At 47.7% G+C, this 20,332-nt stretch overlaps 4 protein-coding genes across 6 annotated transcripts; 1 reads left to right on the top strand and 3 right to left on the bottom strand.

The window, feature by feature from the left end:
• Nucleotides 1-631: 631 nt before the first annotated feature.
• ZBTB33 (zinc finger and BTB domain containing 33) lies at nucleotides 632-10,125 on the bottom strand. Of its 3 annotated transcripts, none has more exons than XM_050310194.1 (2): nucleotides 9,996-10,125; nucleotides 632-5,676 (listed from the first exon to the last, which is right to left on the bottom strand). In XM_050310194.1, exon 2 carries the CDS (start codon nucleotides 5,672-5,674, stop codon nucleotides 3,641-3,643), a length of 2,034 nt encoding a protein of 677 aa, XP_050166151.1. In that variant the 5' UTR covers nucleotides 5,675-5,676; nucleotides 9,996-10,125; the 3' UTR covers nucleotides 632-3,640. The 3 variants fall into 3 exon arrangements, with proteins under 3 accessions (XP_050166151.1, XP_050166152.1, XP_050166153.1); XM_050310195.1 differs by having other exon boundaries at nucleotides 9,981-9,999; XM_050310196.1 differs by lacking the exon at nucleotides 9,996-10,125 and adding an exon at nucleotides 6,475-6,506.
• Nucleotides 10,126-10,143: 18 nt separating this feature from the next.
• On the top strand, nucleotides 10,144-15,126 carry NKAP (NFKB activating protein). Its single transcript, XM_050310197.1, has 9 exons — nucleotides 10,144-10,409; nucleotides 10,763-10,843; nucleotides 11,232-11,305; nucleotides 11,516-11,635; nucleotides 12,069-12,114; nucleotides 12,514-12,629; nucleotides 12,777-12,852; nucleotides 13,322-13,471; nucleotides 14,099-15,126. The coding sequence occupies exons 1-9, from the start codon at nucleotides 10,159-10,161 to the stop codon at nucleotides 14,271-14,273; spliced, it is 1,089 nt and encodes a 362-aa protein (XP_050166154.1). The 5' UTR covers nucleotides 10,144-10,158; the 3' UTR covers nucleotides 14,274-15,126.
• Nucleotides 14,624-18,048, bottom strand: AKAP14 (A-kinase anchoring protein 14). The gene is made up of 6 exons (XM_050310200.1): nucleotides 17,951-18,048; nucleotides 17,748-17,835; nucleotides 17,581-17,672; nucleotides 17,247-17,426; nucleotides 16,124-16,176; nucleotides 14,624-15,773 (listed from the first exon to the last, which is right to left on the bottom strand). Exons 2-6 carry the CDS (start codon nucleotides 17,824-17,826, stop codon nucleotides 15,686-15,688), a joined length of 492 nt encoding a protein of 163 aa, XP_050166157.1. The 5' UTR covers nucleotides 17,827-17,835; nucleotides 17,951-18,048; the 3' UTR covers nucleotides 14,624-15,685.
• Nucleotides 18,049-19,315: 1,267 nt separating this feature from the next.
• NDUFA1 (NADH:ubiquinone oxidoreductase subunit A1) lies at nucleotides 19,316-20,279 on the bottom strand. The gene is made up of 3 exons (XM_050310410.1): nucleotides 19,963-20,279; nucleotides 19,707-19,796; nucleotides 19,316-19,411 (listed from the first exon to the last, which is right to left on the bottom strand). The coding sequence occupies exons 1-3, from the start codon at nucleotides 20,062-20,064 to the stop codon at nucleotides 19,349-19,351; spliced, it is 255 nt and encodes an 84-aa protein (XP_050166367.1). The 5' UTR covers nucleotides 20,065-20,279; the 3' UTR covers nucleotides 19,316-19,348.
• Between the last annotated feature and the right edge of the window lie 53 nt (nucleotides 20,280-20,332).

The following is a 20,332-nucleotide window of genomic DNA, read 5'->3' as shown; positions in this document are numbered from 1 at the left end:
TAATTCTGTCCTGGTGAAGTCAGCTGGTCCTTGATGTTAGCAGAGCTAGGTAGAAGCCCTATGCCAAGGAGATAGAGGCATCTAAAACATCATTTGATATGTTACTTATTACATTGCAGCCCTGACCAGTAATAAGAAGTCTACACAAAGTAAGTGATGTAACAATTACCCACGTAATTGTAACCTTCAGTCAAACCCTTATGAATCATAACAGTCAGCAGCTGGGAGGAAGAGGAGCCCAAACCAGGAGTCAGCTGAAATGCATTGCACTGGTCACTAGGGATGGTTTACTGGTCACTAGGGGCGTTTTACTTCGTTTTGAGCTCATTTGCAATGACAGCAGCAGTTGGTCAGCTCTGCCTGTTCGGAGGGTCTGTGGCTGTCACAGCATCCTCACAGCACACCGGGGCTGTTCAGCAAGTTTGCTTTCTTGGAAAGGGTTCAACAGAAACAAAGAAACAAACAAACCAACCTCAGGCCCAAAAAACTGTGTGTGTGTGTGTGCCCAGCCCCAGGGGTTCCCTGCTATTCCCAAAGAACCGGCAAAGGAAGCCACAAGCTGTTGGTAATCAAACATGGTAAGACTGTAGAACTTGAGCTGCAATTACAAAGACACATGCAACCACCCGTCTTTAGAATTTAAGTTTTTTATTTGTGCCATAGAAAGCTCTAAGAACTAATATCAAGTATCGATTAATGAAAAGTAGAACACAACTTTAAAAAGTATGTTAAGGAAAGACTGTACAACTATACACATCACAGATCTGGGAAAATCAAGAAATGTTTTCACATGGAACATTTCCTAGGCAATAGCTGTAGAATTCAGAGTTTAATGTATATAGTTGTCAGCTTCTGCATCTTTTTATAAGCTGCATGCCTTAACAGTACAAAATAAATAAGCAGTCAACGTTATTTGTTAAACAAACAAATATTTGCTTAGTTCATATAGTGGAATGTTAGGTATGAATCCCCAAAGAAACCAGACAGTGAGGATGCAGCCACCGTTACATTATTCTGCAGCAGATCTGTTAATGGTTTATATGCATATAAATGACTGTAAGGTTTGCCACCACAGTCTGTTGAAATTTTTAATTTCTATATAAATGCTTTGTCAGATTTAACCTTTTTTTTCCCATTACCCCAAAGCCAATTTATTAACATTTACATAAATTTTTTTCATTAAGTTAAACTGGAAGCTAAATGCTTACAAAAACAAACAAACTCACAAATATAAGTGCAACAGCCAGAAATCTAAATATAAAAGCTCTTGGCCCTATAAAAAGTTTTAGAAGAATGGATTTAACGTGTTTCCAAACCAATAAATAGTGGAAGTGAAATAAAAAAAAAAATGCTTTACATGACCTCTGGACTTTGGATATCAAAAATCATTTCCAAGGAAAACTGAAGACCCTGAGACACATGCAAGCACGAGTCTTCTAGCAAAAATAGTTACAAAGCCCTAATTTTCCAGTTTTCCTCCAAAAAGAGACCTTTAGTAGGCACAGTTTAATTTAAGGTTTTAAATATACCAGCAGCAAATAGTGGTAGCCATTATATTTAATTTTGTACACTTTGCAATGTATGCTTAATTCCAGATCCCTGTACGGGTCATAAGAGTTGGTCTTGAGGGTCCCTTCCAACTCAGAATGTTGTGTGGTTAAAGGTGTGTCATGTCAGTAACAAAAATAACATTGTATTTGTCTCGTCAGAGTTCAAGAATTCCCTCATAGCACCAGCCAGCTGCGGCAGAACTGCCTGTGCCAACACAGGCAATCCACACTCACGTTGCATAAGGATTACGTTTGACTGCTGAAATGCCACCTCAGATAACACCCCACCTGCAACACTTAAAGCATGCCCCATTATATTCCAGGGGGTCTGCAATATGATCTGGAAATCATCAGTGTACCACGTTCTTGGCCAACAAAAGAGAAGTGCGGAGCGTTACACGCGTCAGGTAAACAAATCCTCCCTCCATCGTTGCTCACAGGGATTTCTGGTATCCTTTTCTGTAGCTCGACTTTTATTTGAATCATTTACCATTTAAGTGCCTTTCTGTCTAGAGTCCTGTATGTCCAAAACCCTAACTTTGAAAGTCATAGGATCAAGATGCTTACTTAAAACGTGAAAAAGGAAAGAAAAACCTGTAATTGGAATTTAAGCAATGAAGGGTTACAATAACTAACTAGTACTACACACAACAGTCTCAGGGATCTCTAGAACTTGAGCAGTTTTCATATTACCATTTACAAAAATTCAACAAGCCACTAAATCTGAAATGCTAAACTATGACTTGGTAAACAGCCATTTGTTTATCTCAGATCTACCATTTCCTGATCAAGTTGGACGTCTCATTAATCTTCTAAGAGCTTAAAAATGTACCAATTGCAAGGAGAATAAGGTCAACATAATAAACCCAAACCTGAAAACAGATCACAACTAGACAACCACAGAGAAATTATACTGCAGGTTATGGTCAGTAAAGGGTATTTTTTGATTGTTGCTTTAGTCCTCATGCTTCCACAATCTATAAATGGGGGAGAAAAAAAATCCAAATCCCTGTTTCACTTGACAAACAGGCATACAAGATCCTCAGCAGCCTCAGTGCTGAACCGATACAGCACTTACATGACTTCCCAGTTTTGAGAAGCCTTCAGTTAAAAAAAAAAAAAAAAAATTACAACTTTTACCAAAAGTATTACTGTTTTTAAAATTCCAGACTGAAGCCCTTCTTCTTGAAGAGTGAAAAAAAGGAACATCACTTTATATCAAGCTAACTACTGGCATTTTTTCCAGCAGAAAGAAAACCTGACATTATTCCTCAAGCTTTAAAACAGTAAAATTATCTCCTTCCTAAGTGTTTTAAGTTTCTTCGCTATAGAGCTTTGTGGGGTTTGGCTTTTTTTCCCCATTGCAAAAGGAGTAAAATATGACGGTCCAGACACTGAATACTCTGCTCACCGTTCTGCCAAGTGTAAATAAAGTTTGTTCAAGTTAGCCCTGACTTTTGACAAAACTATTTGCATGAAGACAGATGATTCATAATGTTTATAAAAGCAAAACTAAGATGCTAGCTCAAAAATACACTACTCCAGTCTAGTAACAGATCATTCATTTTGGCCCCTTGCAGTAATGCATTGTTCACAAATGTGAGGGGTGGGATTACTTTTTTTAAATGGTTCCACGACCAAGAGACTACAATGAAAAAAAGTCCATTTTCTTGGTTAACATCTAAACAGAAATCAGCATTAAAGTGCTAACATGAAAGAAAGGGTTTACATAGTAAGTATGGGTACAGGAAACAGTTCAATTATTTTAGAAATATTTCTAGCTCTTTAGAAGAAATTGTACCTTTTCAAGCTACAAATCCTCATATTTTGATCAAATTTAACATACCAGAAAACACTGCCAGCTCCTTAGAAATGTCTTCCTCTCTATTCAGGTAAATTTGAGATGAATTGCTTCCACAAATCACTGCAGTTAATATGATCCAGCCAAGTGCTACCATTTTGGTGACTTCGTAGAACAAGTTAGGTTGTTTTGACTTTAACCTTTTATTTTACAGCAATTTTAACAGTGCTGTTAAAAGAGCTGCAATATTTCTGCACCGAATCCTTTTTTTTCCAGCACTTAATGCATTTCAGTAAGATTCTGGTATTACAAACTCAAACTCAGTACTTCCCTCTGACGGATTCTGTTTGAACATTGTTTCATTTCCCTGCTGAACGAAAATGTCATCCCAGGTAATTTGTTTGGCCGGAGAGTTAGGTGCTGTTCCTTCAGTGCCGTCCTTCCCTGAGCCAACACGATAGACAATTCCCCCCTGGTTCATTCCCGGGATGCTGCTCGGGCGGTCACTGATGTAGGCGTACTGCCTGATCTGCAGGGACCTGCAGGGGTGCAGCCGGTACAGCTTGGTGTCTCCGGAAGGGTCTTGGCTGTGAACTGACCTGATGTGGGAGGCCGTAATTTGGTAGTTGATGAAAGTCTTGCCGCACGTCAAGCACTGGTACCTGCGCTCCCCGGTGTGGTGGAGCTCGTGCTTGGTGCGATACTCTGCCAGGGCAAACACCTTGTCGCAGTACCGGCACGGGTACTTCTTCTCCCAGGAGTGGACGTTGAAGTGCCTCCGCAGGCTCGTCAGGCACGCGTAGGATCTCTTACACACGATGCAGATGTAGTACACTCTGCCGTCCACTATGAGCTCGTAGTGGTCATCGTGCTTTACCTTCATGCGTTTCCTGTTTGGAGATTCATCACCAGACGTTTTAGGCGTGTCCTCAGGCTTGGCTTCCCCCTCCTCGGAATCACCCTTGACAGGGATGACTATGTCGTACGTGTCCTCACCGATGTTTGCATAAACCTTACAGCCTGTGGATAAGCCTCCTATTTCAGTTGCTGTATCTAACGTTATGATCTTCTGCCCATCTGCCACGTTCTTTGATGCTATGCCCGAATTGAATTCCTTGTTGTTTCCAGTAAGGACGTCTGAGATTTTTATTTTGAATTCTCCAGGTTTAGCAAATGGCTCTTGTGGAAATGTAACAAGCTGTTTTTTCTGTACACCTGATCCTTCAGTGCTTGCTGCCTTGGGAACAGAAGACTGCTGAACCAAAGAGCTGCTGCTGACCGAACCAGGACTAGAGGAGCTAATGATATCGACATCGTCTTCAACAACCTCTTCATCATCAACAGCAGTTGTTTCCACTTCAGTTAAGGAGCCGTTATTAGATGGCTGCTGGTTCTCCTCAAGTAAATTAATTGTAGGGGTCACATGTGTTTGATGCAAGGAGCTGGCACCAAGTGATGAGTTAAGCAGAGGCTTGTTCAGCACGATGATATTAGGGGTAAAATGCTGCGGAGTTGCCGAGACAAGTGATTCAGCACCTGATTGTGTTTGGTTTGGGTTTAGCTGACTGGCAGACAAAGTGAGGTTTTGAGCTGCTGTGGTGTTTGTCAAACAGGGAGAGCCACCACTGCCACAGGTTTTTTGGTCAGAAGCTCCAGCTGGACTTGAGCAAGGCTGGTTCTGGCTTGCAGCACTTTTATCTTTAGTACATTCTTTTGGAGGAACAATCTCAGAGCAAAAAATTACATCATCGTCCTCATCATCCGAATCGCTCACTGTGATTTTTGTAGTCTCATATTCTATGCCATGTAAGGAGAATGACTGTGTTATAACTGGCATCCCATCCGTTGCCTCTTGACTCTCTGGCCTGATTAGAGGTACCTGTGTTTCAGCATCCCTTTGACTTGGACTAGAAGTTTCTGAAGCACCATCTTTGACCTCGCTCGGCACGTTTTTCTCTTCAGACGGAGCTATGCCCAGATCAGCTATGAACTTCACACCCAGCTGCTGCCCTGATTTGATCAGTTCATCAAGTAAATCGGATCGAACGCTGATTATTTTTGAACTATAAATATAATTAAGAATTTCTGCAAAAATTTCTGCTCTCACAAAGCTCAGTTCAACCACCTGACCAGCCACTGAGAAAAGCTGGTGAAAATACGTGCTTGAAGCCGAAAGGATGTTTCTGTGAGCTCGAAATTTCCGGTCCTCCACGATGACTGTAACATCACAGAAAAGTCCATGGCCACGTTGTTCATTCAAAGACTGAAGAAGTACACTAGAATACTGTGTGTCTGTTGCAGAAATGAGTTTTTTCCCCTCCATTCCTACAAAAGGAAAGTAAAAAGTATCAAATTAGTAAAAATAGAGACATACAGTTTTAACTGCATGACAACGTTCCCATATTTACTGTCCATTCCTTCTTTTGAAGAAAACAAATCTGAGATGCTGCTCATAAGGATATATGCTACAGCACTCTGCAGATTTGTTTCTTCTTGTTTGTCCTTTCACCTTCTACACAAGGTAAGTGCAATTCTGAATATATCCTCTACTCGTACAAGGTGAGGAACAGAGAAACAACTGCTTATCTTATGCAACAGCAAATAAGGTGAATTTGACAACCAAGCAGATGGAAGATTTGGGTCCCTCAAACAGCTTTAAACATTATTAGACATTTCTTTCTGATTGTGAAAATATTCTACAAATTGTTATGAGAAAGCCCAATAACATGAAGTTATTCATGGGCCAGACATCAGTATCTGTATATCACCAGTCAACTGGGTTAATGAAAACGCTATGGATACCGTACTTCCTGCCGCAGAAAAATAAACTTTTTTTAACCCCTTGTCACACATTCGCAGGGCTATTTTGTTTTTCAAACCTGGACACCGAGGCAGCACGGCAACAAAACAGACCTGCAAAGTCAGACCAACTCCTCCCTCGGCACTGCCCCATTCACAGCCCCCCCCCCAGCAACAGGCTGAAAAAAACCCCAACATTAAAATACAGAACAGCGAAAGTTTATTTCCGCAGGCCGGGCCGGACCGGATGGGCCGCCGAGGCCGGAGCCCCGCGGCCGCCGCACGCCCGGCCCCGCTCCGCCCGCGGCCCCGGCGAGGCTTTACCGTGAGAACGAGCGCCCCGAGCGCCGCCGCGGGGGATCCGCGGGCGGCCGAGCCGGACCGGCGGCCCCGGGAGAGGCCTGGCGGCGGCGGCCACAACCCACGGGCGGCCCCTCCGCCGCCCGGCGCTGGCCGAGCCGAGCCGAGCCGAGCCGATCCCCCGGCGGGGCGGGAGCCGAACCCGCGGTGCCCCCGCGGTGTCCCCCGTACCGCGTTCCCTGCCCGCGTTCCCTGCCCCGCTCCGGCCGTGGCCCCGCCGCCTCCCCGCGCACCCGCCGCGCCTCGGCCGCCGGGGGGCGCTGCCCGCGCTGCCCTCGGCCCTGACCCGAGAGGCCTCGGGAACCTTCGCGCCGGGGCGGGGCCGGCCGCGCTCCCGCCCCCCCGCCGGACCGGGGCCCGGGGGCTCCGGGGTTCGGGATACCGCCCGCTCGCACCGCCAGGGTGGTCGCCCCCCGCCGGCAGGAGGCCGGTGAGGGATCCCGCGTGTGCGTCCCGACCCTGCCCCACCGCAGCCTTGGGCAGCTCGGGCCTCACGCACGGGCCTCGCCGCGGCCTTGGCGGCTCCCGCCCGGCTGTCCCGGCACCTGCCTTGTGCCCGGCCGTGGGGAGGAGGCCGTGCACACGTTATTTCCCGCTGCGGCTCATTTCCTTCCCGGGGGCAGGGACCGGGCTGGCGCTGCTCCGCCGGGGGTGACGCAGCTGTGGCACCTCCGCCCAGCACCGAGCGGGGCTGTGACCCGACCTGGGCACCGCTGGATAACCCGAGCGGGGCACCGCTGAACCCGTCCTGGGCACCCCTCTATAACCCCACCCCTGCCCGCTCCGCAGGAGCGCTGCTCTGGTGCTCTTTGCACCTCGGCGGCCCGTGCCGGACCCCGCCGGCAGCTGTGCAGACGTGCACAAAGTATCTCTGACAAAACGCGCGGCACGTTCGATGTTCGACATGTGGCCATCAAAGTGACACGTCCACAATGCGGCCTCCTGGAAACTGTCACCGTTCTGGAACGCTCAAAGAGCGCCCAGATCATAAAAGATATTTTTCATCTTCAGTTACTGATCTGTTCCATTTTTTTTTTTCCTATGGATTTTGTGGACTTGAACCACAGGGGTTCCTATTTTTCTTTAAGATTTAAAAACTTTGACAAGAACAAATGTCCTCCTGTCAAGTTCGACTAAAAAAGAGGAACAGGCCACAGTCACTGGCAGAAACAGCTGCAATCCCTCACACCACATACATCAGCAATTAAACGGTCCTGCCCAAGAATATGAGCCCTTCTAGCAAGAAAATCACTGCCAGCCTCCCGGTATGGTTAGTAGAGTCTGTACAGTTAGTGCCTTTTTGAAGCAAGCTCTCAGATCTGAAATGTTACAAACCAGCTTCTGTTTTTAGCTTTTTCCAGAGTGAAGTGGAGGAGAATAAATAATAGAAAAGAATAATTGAAGAGAAGGTAGGTTTTTCTTCCTCATATAACCCTTCAATTAAGTTTTCTCCTTTGATCCAGGTTCTTAGCAATTTTTACACAGGTGGCTATATGAAATGAAAATAATACTATAATTGTTTTAATTTTTAACCCAGTATTCTTTTTTCTCCTCCAAAAATGTGTGATGGCCCAAATTAAACCATTTCATAGCCTTTCATCCTCCAGTTTTAAGGAGTTTTCTTCTCCTCTTTGCCTATCCCATTCCTAAATAACAAACAGGAGAATTTACAGCTAAAGATGAGCACTGGTTTGGAAGGAGCTCCACTCCTGAGGCATCACCAGTTCTCAGAAATCAGGTTTGAACTGCTTACCCTTAGGCACAGAAATGCTGGTTGATTTAAAAGCTGCTGGTCTAGCTGGGAGAGCTGCACCACCTCCTTGACTTTTACCTTATTTGCAAAAGCTTCTCTTTATGGCAACTTCTTTTATCAGACACAAATCGGAATCCCACTGTCACCTTGCTGTGGTCAGGACAGAGCTAATGCTCTGAGCAGCTTAAATTTGACTGAAGCTGCCACTCAGTCCTCCTGCACTTGAATGCAGAATTTTAACATTCATATTTTTTTGTCTAGCATGCAACTCTTAGTTTTGGGGTTGTTTTTTCCTCTTTTGTTTTTAGATAAGACTAGAAAGTGTCAGTTGATTCAAGTCACATAAACACTTATACAGCAACAATTTAAAAGAACTGTTTTATCTAAGATACTAATAAGAAACATCTAAAACATAGAACTAAACGTGCTATTCTTGGAACTGAAAAAATAGCTAAGAGACACAATGGCAACTTTTATTTTGTTGTATAGAAGTGATCAAAAAAACTCTGGGATTGAGCCTCTGAAAATATGAAGTACAAATTTAAAGACATGATGTCAGACTTTTCTGAGAAGACGAAAAAATATGCAATTAGGTGACAAGTTTTCAGTTAAGCAGTTTGAAGAGCTCTCTTGGTTTTAAAAATTCCAGTTTGAGAGAACAGAAAGTTTTTAATGATCTGATAAATCTGAGAGACAAAGGAGCATTTTCCATCTCATGATGTGTCCCGTGATTCTCCATCCCATGGGAGGTACCAGAAGTTCCCACCTGAGCCTGAATGTATGTAACTCATGAGATCTTTGAATTCTGGGGAGAGGAGAGGGTTTCCCCCAAACTGATCAAGACCATCACTTCAACAGGACTGCGACCACCATCTTCAACAGAACATTGAAGGTGCAACTACCAAGTTTCATCGCTGGATCCAGCGTGTAGATCAAGAGTTGGACTTGATGATCTCAGAGGTCCTTTCCAACCCATCTGATTCTATGATTCTGTGAGTGGTGAGTACATATATCTTTCCATTTCTATCCTTTCTTTCTCTTCCTTCACACTTCCTTAAGTGTAACTTTTATGCTTTAATATTGGTGAATTACTATAGATGATAACAACCAAAACGGCTACACACCTGTTTTCCTTTGAAACAAAACTGCTCTCAAATAAACCTACATATATATATATATATATTTACAAATACCGATGATTCAGTGTCGTTTCACTTTAATCCACCCCAGGGGATTTATTAACAAGAACCTGGGTTACCCTCCCCTTCTGGGGCGGGTCGTATCAAGTCCAGCCATCAATCCAGTACCACCATTAAACCATGTCCTCAAGTGCTACACGTTTTATGAACACTTCCAGGGATGGTGCCTCCACCACTTCCGTGGACAGCCTGTTCCAATGCTTTACAACCCTTTCCGTGAAAAAAATGCCCCTAATCTCCAATCTAAGCCTCCCCTGGCGCCACTTGAGGCCGTTTCCCCTCGCCCCGTCAATGCTCCCCGGACACGCCGCCTCGTCAGGCCGCGCCGGGAGCCGCCGGATTTCCAGCACTGCCCACCGGACCGTGCCGGTGCCGGGCCCGGGCGGGGCAGGCGAGCCCCGGCGGGGCAGGGTGAGCTGTCCGCGGGGCAGTGCTGCTGCCGGGCCGCCCTGGACAGCTCCCGGGGCCGCGGCCCCGCGCCCGTCCCCGCCGCCCCCGCGCCCCCGCCGCCGCCTCACCTGCCGCCGCCTCACCTGCCGCCGCCGTCCGCGCGTCCGCCGCTGCCGGGCGGCACAAAGGGAGCCTCCGCAGCCGCCGCAGCCGCCGCGCGGGAGGGGCGGTGACCCCGCGGGCGGGCCCGCCCGGCCGGGAGGCGGCGGAAGCGGCCGGAAGCGGCGCCCCCGCCCCGCCGCCGCCATGGCGCCCGCGTCCCGCTCCCGCTCCCCGCCCGCCGACAGCCCCGAGCGCCGCGCCCGCCGCTCCCGGTCCCGCTCCCGGTCCCGCGAACGCAACGGCCCGAGGCGCCCGAGCCACCGGCGGAGCCGCAGCCGGTCGCGGTCGCGCAGCCCCGGCGGGCCGCGCTCCGCCGCGCACCACGGGCACCACCACTACGGCAAGGGCTGGCCCGAGTACTACGAGAAGGAGAAGGAGGAGATCCTGCGGCAGAGGCGAGCGCGGGGCCGGGGTCGGGGCCGTCGTGCCGGTTGCCGGCGGGGCCCGGGGGTGCTGTGGGAGGGCGGCGGGCCCGGCGCTGCACGGCCCGGCCGCGGGTCTCGGCCCCTCCGGCCTCTCCGGGCGCTCCCCGTGCCCGCGGGCAGGCCGGGCCGGGGCTCGGCTGGGAGGGGTAACCCCTCTGCAGTGTGGGGGCACCGCTGCCAGCCCCCGGCCTGGGAGCTGGCTCCTTGCGCCTGGTTGTTTCTTTTCCTTACTGCGATTAGCAATGGCGACAGGTACCACATTTAAAGTGTTTGTGTACCGGGTGTGGCACGCAAGGGTTCAGTGAAGGTGTTTTCCTTTACAGAAGACTCAATGAAAGAGAGAGAATTGGAGAGCTGGGGGCACCTGAGGTCTGGGGGCTGTCGCCAAAGGTTCCTGACCCCGAGTAAGGCATATTCTTTCTTCTTTCCTTCTGTTTTTTATGATATTGATTATGTGTTAGTTTAATTTACCAAAATGTCTTTTTCCTGCATTAGTCCCATTGCCACAATTCTTCTTGTATCAGTTAAATTCTGAATCAACATGAGATTATTACTTCCCTTCCCCCAAAGTAATTCCAACATTCCAATTGTGCAATATGTGATTTATTGTAGATCAGGTGACATTTGTGTTGTGGTTTTTAAGGCAGTTCCCATGCTGAAAATTAACCCTTTAATACTTTGCTCCATTGCAATTATTGACTCAAAATCTGCAATGTGTTTGGTCACATGTGTATCTTTTATCTTGAGTACTACAAAATAGATCTTAAATAGCAAACTGTTGTTTTTATTCAGTTCTGATGAGCATACACCGGTAGAAGATGAAGAGGCAAAATCTAAGAGTAGTTCTTCGGATTCCAGCTCAGAAGGTATTTTGTTTGGCTTACACAGCTTGTTTTGAAAATGGGAAGCTATTCAAGTCTAGAATCTGCTGCAGTTGCTTGCTGGAGGTTTACTGGTTTTGATGGCTGGAATTGAGTGGGCTGCAGTTCAAAGGAGAGCATTGCCTTGGGAAGGTTGGGAAGTACATACGGAGCTAGTTGATTGATCTCTAATGTTATGTTTTAAAAACATTCTAGAGGAAAAGAAGAAAAAGAAGAAGAAAAGAAAGAAGAGAAAACATAAGGCATCCAAAAGAAAGCGCAGGAAGCATTCTGAGGACAGCGACAGTGAGTCGGAGTCTGAGCAGAACTCCAGTGGTAAGACAGGAGGGTTTCGGCTGATGTGTGAGGGCTGAACACAAACTGACACTTCTGGCTTTTACTGAACACTTGCAGTGTTCTGCAATCACAGAGCTGCAGCATCAATCCATGGTTATTTCTTTCATCATCTTGCTGGGTTTGCCGTGCCTTTTCCTTGAGTGCTTGCAGTCTGGCCTCAGGAAATGGGATTTCTGAATTAAGCATCCATGGGTAGCTCACGACAGAGATCTGTTTTATATGTTCTCATGCTGATCAGTACTGCAGGCAGCTTTCTGCTTGTTCTTTCTTAGTATTGTTTGGTACCTAAACAGTCACGTCTGAGCAGCTGTGTGTGTACTAGGGCATTCTGGTGGAGCCAGTTCAGTACAGTAAACTACTTAGTTAGAGCTAATCATCTCTTTTTGATAATGATATACTTCTTTTTTTTCAGATGAAGATAAAAAGAAAAGCAAGAAGAGGAAAAGGAAGAGCAAAAAGTAAGTGCCCAGGTTGCTGTGTGTAATTCTGGCTTCTGTTGGCTGGAGAGCAGCTCCACTTTCTTCACAGGCTCTTAGGGAGTGTGAGCATTCTGGTAATTCAGGATGCAAGTGTTGACAAATAATATTAATTTGATGGATTTTCTTTAAATAGCCAGTAATTGGGCAGCTTAGACAACTCCCTGCAAGTGTAGAGCCACTTTCTAACGCTCTGTGAGTGGTGTAACAGCAGATATATTGTCTTGACTTCACTGTAAGATGTTCTTCTATGAAAGAACAACAATCTGTATGCAGCCAGCCAGTCTTTCCATAGGTAGAAGTTACCTTGAGAAACTAATTATTTGAGTATGATTCCAAGCAAATTTTGGTAAATAGCGCGTCTGTCTGACTTTATCACAGGAAGAAGTATAAGAAAAAGAAAAATAAGAAGAGCAGGAAGGAATCCAGCGATTCAAGTAGCGAAGATTCTGATGACGAAACAGTTCAAGGGGACGATCTCTGGATTGAGAGATCAAGTAGGTTCACCTGACTTTAAATTTGGATTGAAACTTCTTGGTGTCCTTTTTGTGAATTCTCTTAGGTCTTGCTGACCTGTGGAACACTCCTGATAACAGAGAACAATGGGCACAATATCAATCTCCCTCATTATTTGATTGTTGCAGAAAATACCGAAGCTGATAGCCTGATTGGACCAGAGGCTCCCAAAACTCATGCATCTCAGGATGACAGGCCTTTGAAGTGAGTAGCCAGCTCTAACAGTACTTTGATCAAATCAAGTAAATCAAGCATGAAATTTACTGTTCAAAAGGGATGTCACAACAATATGGCCTGCAGAGGGAGAAATGCTGTGCCAGAAACTTGCAGGCAGAAGTGCTAGTGGTGCTAGCCTTTCCCCTGGCCTGAATTTGGGTAGAAAAGTCTGGTTTATGCTTTTTAGTCTTGATCCCTAGAAAATCAGTTGTAAGGTACCTTTATTCTGATGCTCTGCAGCGTTGTAACTTCATAGTGTCTTCATTTTTTAATCAGAATGGACTCAACTGCTAATTTAAGATGTTTTTGCTGTTGTTAGCCATAAGGAAGGAACGGGCCAGTATGTGGGAAAGAATACGGAAGTGTTTAAAAATGCAGCTGCATTTGGTAGTGAACAGGGAAGCTGGATGCACAGGCTCTCTGTGTTTGACACTGCAATCCTCACTTTTCTTTTTAGCTATGGACACGCCCTCCTGCCGGGTGAAGGTGCAGCAATGGCAGAGTATGTAAAAGCAGGAAAACGTATTCCCCGGAGAGGCGAGATCGGCTTGACCAGTGAAGAGATCGCATCGTTTGAGAGCTCTGGTTACGTCATGAGTGGCAGCAGGTATGGTTTTGATGATGGCAGTGGTTCAGTGATGTTTTCAAGAGCTGCTTTCTCTGTTGGCTGGGTGGAAGACTGCTTCCAAGCTCTAGTTGAAAGCATGGAGGAGAAGGTGCTCTGCATGCTTGCAGTAATCTACACCAAACTCCCCGTTGCTGTAGACAGGTGGTGAGGTTTTCAAGGATGCTTTCTACTCAAGAGCAAAATTTCTTTCCAGGCAATATACTTCTAATTATCTTTATTTCAAATGAGGAGATGCTTGTGCCTCATGGTGTGTTTGGACAGCCCTGGTGATGTGCTGGAGAGTAGGAGACAAAGTGTGAGAGTTTGGCTGCACTTTTTGCTCTATGAGTCCTACAGGAATTTCACTTAAACTTTGGTGAGCCAGCAGCTGACACCTTGGGGGGTAGGTGGAACTTCTGGCTGACTGACTGGGAGCAGACACACCCTGAGAGCAGTCAGTTCCTTGCTCTGCCACACTCCTTCCTGGGAAGGTTTGTGTGCAAGTTTGGATTCTCTAGTGGAGGTGTCTTTATTTAAAGCCCCTGAAAACACTCAGGCCAGCTGATGGATGGGAGCTGTAGCAGGGCACTCTGCCCATGATGACATGCCCCGTGTTGTCCTCTGCAGACATCGGCGCATGGAGGCCGTGCGTCTGCGCAAAGAGAACCAGATCTACAGCGCCGACGAGAAGAGAGCCCTGGCCTCCTTCAACCAGGAGGAGAGGAGGAAACGAGAGAACAAGATCCTCGCAAGCTTTCGAGAGATGGTTTACAGAAAGACTAAGGGCAAAGAGGAGAAATAATGCTTTGAGCTGTGCACCACAGACTGTACCACGCCGCAGCTGACCTGTTCCAGTCGTGATTTGAAAAACGCTGCAGGTGCTGCAGCACCTTTCACCCAACAGGGCCGGGCCCCAGGAGTGGATTACCTGTGTCAAGGAAACAGAGTTATTTTTATCAGGTTCTCTAGGGTGATTTGTTCGCCATCTACAAGGAACCCCTGTAAACTGAAAGGCTACAAGACAGGGAAGGCGGGAACAGACAGGGAAGATTAGAAGTGTCAATGTTCTGCGCTTGCTTTGAGTCAGGCAAGTAGGAAGATCCCATGGGAAGGGCTTTGTTACATAATACCAATGTGTCAATTTTTTTTCCATTTATTTTGATTTTTCATAGAATCATTTAGCTTGGAAAAGACAGTTAACAAGCTACTACTAACAGTAGCAAAAATGAAGGAACTCCTGAGTTCCTATTTAAGATCTAGGACTGTCCACTTCGCTATTTCTTCAGAAGTCTTTTAGATTTAGGTTTTCTTCAAAACAGTGAAGTTTGGTTTGTGGTTCAAACTAGACTTGTAAATATTCTGTAAATGAGTTTGTAATTTAATACAGATGGGCTTCAGTTACTTTAGAGCAAGCAGATAGAAACTGGGGTGTAAAGTAACAGTACCAACAGTCTTCATCTGTGGTGAAGAACAAAGTTGCTTGCTTCTTTTTCTCCTATGTTATACATAGGCATCAGAGCAGTGGGGTGCAGTGATTGGAACCCCTGGATGTATACAGATGGCAGCAAGGATGTGTCTTTCAATTTATTTGAAATGTTTATGTCTATGAAAGTGTTCTAGATTAAAACCTTATTTTAACTCTGGTAGTATTTTAATTTGGTCTGTTTCAGCAGCATTATGTGGTTTGCTTTAAGCTCTGTACTTGGAGGCCTTGCTCAAGCAGTGCTTATGTGGTGGTTATCTTTGATTCAACTACATATTTCCAAAACATATCCCCTTTGAACATGTTTTTAAAAACACTTGAGAAAAAGAAAGCGTTTTTTAAAGGGCTTTTGTTCCCCTAAATCGTTTTTTTTATTTTTTTTGTTCCCCTAAGTGGCAGCAGAGATGTCTCATATATTGGTGCGAAGAAGATAAAAGTCCAGAAGTCCTATAATGTTTTCCCTGGAGTTCCACAGACCAGCAAATCCCTCCCAGCTGTCTCTTCCCATTTACACTCTGGAACTTGGTTCCATCCTGCTGTACCCACCCATACCTGCCAGGGACCGTCACATAAAGCCAACTACTGTGTCAAGGCGTCATTGATTTTGCACAGGTTCAATGCTTTTTATGTATCCACAAAGTAGAAATGCTGCTAAGGAAGAGCCTTTCTTTCTTCATTGTGTTTATTTGGTTCTCCATAACTGAGCACTGGTGATGGTGAATTGTAGCTGCTCATTTGGAACTAAGTCTTTCTATGAGGATTATTTTATTTTCAATAATGTCCTGAAGCCACTTTTCTCTAAACTGAAACTCTTCTGGCCTGGAGGATGGAATAAAAAGAGAGTAAATTGTAAGAATAATATTAAATCCAAGTTTGGCCAGCTGAGAGCTGGCCTTTCTTTACCAGGCAAGCCTATCTGCTGCAATAAAGCCCACCCCTAGACCTGGGTAAGCAGATGCCCACAGGGTGGCTATCCATGCTTGTGGGAGAGTGAAGCTAATGATAAGCAGGGTCATTTCATTTTGCGTAGCAAAATTTTGACAGCTTCTTCCACCTCCTCGATGTGACTGCACACTTACTTACATGGAGCTCCCTGTTTGGTTTTGGGATGGAAAAGCTTGCTAGAATGTCCTGAGTTGTGTCAGTGACAGAAGAGTAATGACATTTACCTGCGAATCAGCCTGCTGGACTCCAGTCTGAAGAAAACCTCCACAGGAGACGTCTGCAAGAGAGCAGAGACAGGGCAGAGGTCACCTACAGCCCCTCAAAGAGCAGACATTGTAATTAGGTAAGAGCTACTATCTAATTCTTCAAAAGTAACCTGGATATTTGTACAACATTTCTGATACAGATTTGAGTAGTTTAAAACTTCCTAGTATTTTCTTGTGAAGGCAGAGACTCAAAAGTTTCAATTCTAAGCCTATGATATGACGTAAGATTGCTGACCAGCTATGGGCTGTTGTGCTGGTTTTGACTGGGATAAAGTTAATTTTCTCCATAGCAGCAGGTAGAGGGCTGTGATTTGGATTTCTGCTGGAAACAGGGTTTATAATTCAGGGATGTTTCTCTTATTGCTGGGCAATGCTTACCCAGGGCCAAGGCCTTTTCAACTCCTCACCCCACCCCACCAGCGAGGAGGCTGGGGGGGCACAAGGAGCTGAGAGAGAGAACAGAGCTGGGACAGCTGATTCCAACTGACCCAAGAGATGTCCCAGACCTTGTGGCCTTATGCTCAGCAGTAAAATGGGGCAAGGTTGTGTTGGAGCAGGGTGGAAGGTGCTGCTCAGGGACTGGCTGGGCACTGGTTGGCAGGTGCTAAGTAATGGTTTTCATTTGCATCACTTTTCTGTCTTAGGAGGTTTTTTTCTCTCTCTTGGTTATTTTTTCCTTACAACTTGTTACTATTATTCTTTTTTTTTTTTTTTTTATTATTAAACCTTTTTTTTTGCACTTCCACAATTGTTATTTGGAAGGGGAAGATGGTCGAAGCAGGAAAGCAGATGTGGGATCTTGCCAGATTCTGTTTGTCGAGCTTGGTCAGTTGATGATTTGGGAACTAACCCAGCCTCCCGCTCTGTGCTCCACTCCTTTTGCCAACTGACTTTGTGTTTCCGTAAGGCCACGTTTAACTCTCACAGTGTTACTCTGGCAATGCCCAGGCCTCCTCAGGGTCTCTGTGCAAGCTGCCAGCTCCTGGCTGGTCTCTCTGCTGCCCTGGCATTTCCCTGCCTTGGGAACCTCCCTGTATCTTGTCCCTTAAAGGACTGGTGTGTGCCATTTCTGAGTACTTACATCAGGTTTGAGTTTGGAGATCACTATAACAAAGTAGACACTTGCTGTTGCTCGTGGGATGGGTTTTCTGCGTGTTGGGATGCCCCAGCAAGCTCTGTAATGGTACCTCTTGCTGTCCTTCAGTTCTTCTTCCCCAAGAAATTCTGAGTGGTGAAGCCAGCTTTCATGAATGTCCCATGTCTGTCAAGTAAAGGCATCACACTAAGACTCCCTCTGTCTAGTAGAGGTGACTTGAGAGCAGTGCTAAAAAGGAACCAGAGGTGCTCTTTAATTTTTCACACTTCTTAACAGTGAGAAGGTGTGGCCTTCCTGAGTGGGTGGAATTGTCACTCACAGAAATGAGCTCTTCAATCTGCTGCCGCCCTTTCTCCACTGTGAAGTTGTTGCCTGTGGTCCACTGGATAGTTTTGATAACACGCTTGGCTTCTAAAACAGATAAAATGCTGACAAATCCTCCTGGAAAAGAACCCCCAACATATGCTAATAGAGCAAACACAGTACCTTTTTCCTTTTTCTCCAGCTCTGAACTGCTTCTCTCATTGTCTGCGGGGGTGTGATCTTTGTCCTCTTCCTTGTCCATTGGCTTCACCTTTAGAGAAAGGAAAGCACAGAGTGAGACAGAGCCCGTCCCAGAGCTGCAGGACCCATCAGAGGAACACGGGGAGCAGTGTCCAGTCCCTCGCTGGCCCCTCTCCCCCGCTCACCCCCCTCAGCTCTGCCCCGGCCGGGCAGGGGGTCCCGGGGGATCCCGGGGCTGTTGTTTCCAGGGAAGGTGTCCAGCCCCGAGGAGCTGCTCCGGGGCCCCGGCGGTGTCCCCGCCGCTGTCCCGGCCCCCCCGCCGCGGGAGCGTTCTGCCCGCGTCACCATGGAGAGGCGGTGCCGCCTCCCGGCATCCCCGTCGGCATTCCCTGCGGATGCACCGGCCCCGGGGAAATGCCTCCCCAGCAGCCGCTGTCTCCCAGAAAAGGAGGACGGTACGGCCAAGAAAATAGCTGTGGGATCCTGCCAGATTCTCTGTTTGTCGTGTTTCTGACAGTCTCGGCAATTGGGGAACTAAAGCAGCCTCCGCTCTGTGCTGTGCCGGGCACAGTCTCAGCCCAGCCCGGCGCTCAGAAGTCTCCCAGCCCTTCAGGGGGAAAGAACCAACAGAGAGAGGCCAGAAATGTTTCAGCGTATCACAGTGTGCTGAACTCCCAGCAGCCGCTCTTCCAGAGTGACAAAAGGCTGCTACATGGATTCAGCTGCTAGATCAATAATGAGCAAAGTGTAGGTACCTAGTCATTGTGGTTTCCTAGAGATGCTTCCTGTCCAGCTGAGAGAGCATTAACACAAGCCTGGACATTCCTCAGAAATTTGTCTGATCCATGTGACTCTGCACCTTGTTCCCTGCACGTTGGTTGTGGTCCTTCCACACCCCGTGTCTCCCAGGTGGCAGTGTCACAGGATCTGCGTTTCACTGCCACACTGCAACAAGGAGATAAGTAAGAGGCATTGTCATAGCAGGTTTAGGATGTAGCAGAGGCAGGTTTTGGCTTTACTGTAAGTTGAGATTGCTGACTATGGCTGAGCTGGGAGGGAAGAATCCAAGCTGCAGGAGGTGACACTGGCTATTCATGCAGGCTGCTGCAGTCAGCAGCAGGGAACTGCATGCCAGAAGTGGGTGCAAAAATAGAATCAGTCCTCTTGGACACACAACATGTGATGACATTCACCATGGCCTCATTCCCTGTCACCCTGCACAGCTCAGGGGGCAGGAGGTAGAGAAAATCAGGAGTGAAGTTGAATCCAGGAAGAAGACAGGGGTGGGGGAAGGTGTTTCATCATTTGGTTTTATTTCCCATTATCCTGCTCTTATTTGATTGACAATACATTAATTTCCCCGAGCTGAGTCTCATTTGCCCTTGATGATAATTGCTGAGTGATCTCTCCTTGTCCTTATTTCAACCCATGAGCATTCCATTATATTCTCTCTTCCCTGTCCAGCTGAGAAGGGGAGTGACAGAGCAGCTTTGGTGGGCACCTGGTGTCCAGCCATGGTAACCCCACCACAGCAACACAGAAACAAGGGCTGAACAGACATATATCTTTATTTAAGAGTTAAATCATTCTCTGTAGACACGTGGATTCTTCAAAGTGCTGCCACCTTGGTCTATGTTCTCCAGACCCTGAAAAAGAAAAAAAAAAACCAGCTATATCTGCATCATTCTTGCCACTGATGTGCAACAGGGCATAGCTGAAAATGCCGGTTTTCAAACTACACCTAATTACCCAAGTCCTAATTAAAACACAATTAAAATGCACAGCCCCAGAGGCAGATCAGCTGCGGGCACGGAGCCTGACAGCTCCGGGAGCCACCGGTGCAGCCGCGGGAACCCCATCCCAGAGCCCGGGGATGGGGGAGCAGCGCCTGGCTCCAGCAGCCCCCCCCCGGCGGTACCTGCCCATGCCCCAAAAACCTGCCTTGGACACGTAGTACTTGTTGACACCCGAGATCCGCCGGTCCCTCTCCATCAGCGTCCACTGGAAGGGGTAGCGGGCGATCCTCTTCTCCTGCGGGCACAGCAATGCCTGTTACGGTCCTGGGCTGGGGTGCCGAGGGATGAGGGAAAAGGGGCCCCGGGAAGGAAGGGACCCCAGAGGGATGCAGGGGCTGGGGGGTAGGGGCGGTGCCGGGGGGAAGCGGAGCACCGGGGCCGCGGGGCCCGCCCGCGCTGACCTTGCCGCCGTTGCACAGGCGGTGCATGAAGATGGTGGAGAGGCCGGGGATGCTGAGGCAGACGCCCATGATGGCCATACCGGGCAGGATCTCGTACCACATCCCGCCGGTGCCGGTGCCGCTCCCGGTGCCGCTCCCGTGCGCCGCTCCCGGGGCACTCCCGGCCTGCCCCGCGCCCTTCCCGGCCTGCCCCGCGCCCCTCACAGCACAGCAGGCCCGGAGGGGCGGCGGGAGCGACAGCACTGCCGGGGACCGGCCTCGGCAAGGAAAGAGGCCGTCCCCGCGCCCCAGCCCACCTGATCTCAATCCCGATCCCAATCCTAATCCCAAACTGTGCCCGGTGCCGGTCGCTGACGCCGCCGGGACCGGC

This window comes from Myiozetetes cayanensis, unplaced genomic scaffold (genome assembly GCF_022539395.1).
Source record: "Myiozetetes cayanensis isolate MyiCay16 unplaced genomic scaffold, myiCay2020 scf15, whole genome shotgun sequence".
Lineage (NCBI taxonomy): Eukaryota > Metazoa > Chordata > Aves > Passeriformes > Tyrannidae > Myiozetetes > Myiozetetes cayanensis.
The sequence above is the reverse complement of the archived record's forward strand: the minus strand, read 5'-3'. Positions and strand labels throughout refer to the sequence as shown.

What these genes read in the sequence shown, in the direction of transcription:
- ZBTB33 (XM_050310194.1), bottom strand. Translation starts at nt 5,674, where the DNA reads ATGGAGGGGAAAAAACTCATTTCTGCAACAGACACACAGTATTCTAGT.
- NKAP (XM_050310197.1), top strand. Translation starts at nt 10,159, where the DNA reads ATGGCGCCCGCGTCCCGCTCCCGCTCCCCGCCCGCCGACAGCCCCGAG. An exon ending in CAGGATGACAGGCCTTTGAA is followed by an intron (nt 12,853 to 13,321) that starts GTGAGTAGCCAG and finishes TTTTCTTTTTAG; the next exon opens with CTATGGACACGCCCTCCTGC. An exon ending in TACGTCATGAGTGGCAGCAG is followed by an intron (nt 13,472 to 14,098) that starts GTATGGTTTTGA and finishes TGTCCTCTGCAG; the next exon opens with ACATCGGCGCATGGAGGCCG.
- AKAP14 (XM_050310200.1), bottom strand. Translation starts at nt 17,826, where the DNA reads ATGGACAAGGAAGAGGACAAAGATCACACCCCCGCAGACAATGAGAGA. An exon ending in GCTGGAGAAAAAGGAAAAAG is followed by an intron (nt 17,673 to 17,747) that starts GTACTGTGTTTG and finishes TATCTGTTTTAG; the next exon opens with AAGCCAAGCGTGTTATCAAA. An exon ending in AGATTGAAGAGCTCATTTCT is followed by an intron (nt 17,427 to 17,580) that starts GTGAGTGACAAT and finishes TTTACTTGACAG; the next exon opens with ACATGGGACATTCATGAAAG.
- NDUFA1 (XM_050310410.1), bottom strand. Translation starts at nt 20,064, where the DNA reads ATGTGGTACGAGATCCTGCCCGGTATGGCCATCATGGGCGTCTGCCTC. An exon ending in GCCTGTGCAACGGCGGCAAG is followed by an intron (nt 19,797 to 19,962) that starts GTCAGCGCGGGC and finishes CTGTGCCCGCAG; the next exon opens with GAGAAGAGGATCGCCCGCTA. An exon ending in ACAAGTACTACGTGTCCAAG is followed by an intron (nt 19,412 to 19,706) that starts GCAGGTTTTTGG and finishes TTTCTTTTTCAG; the next exon opens with GGTCTGGAGAACATAGACCA.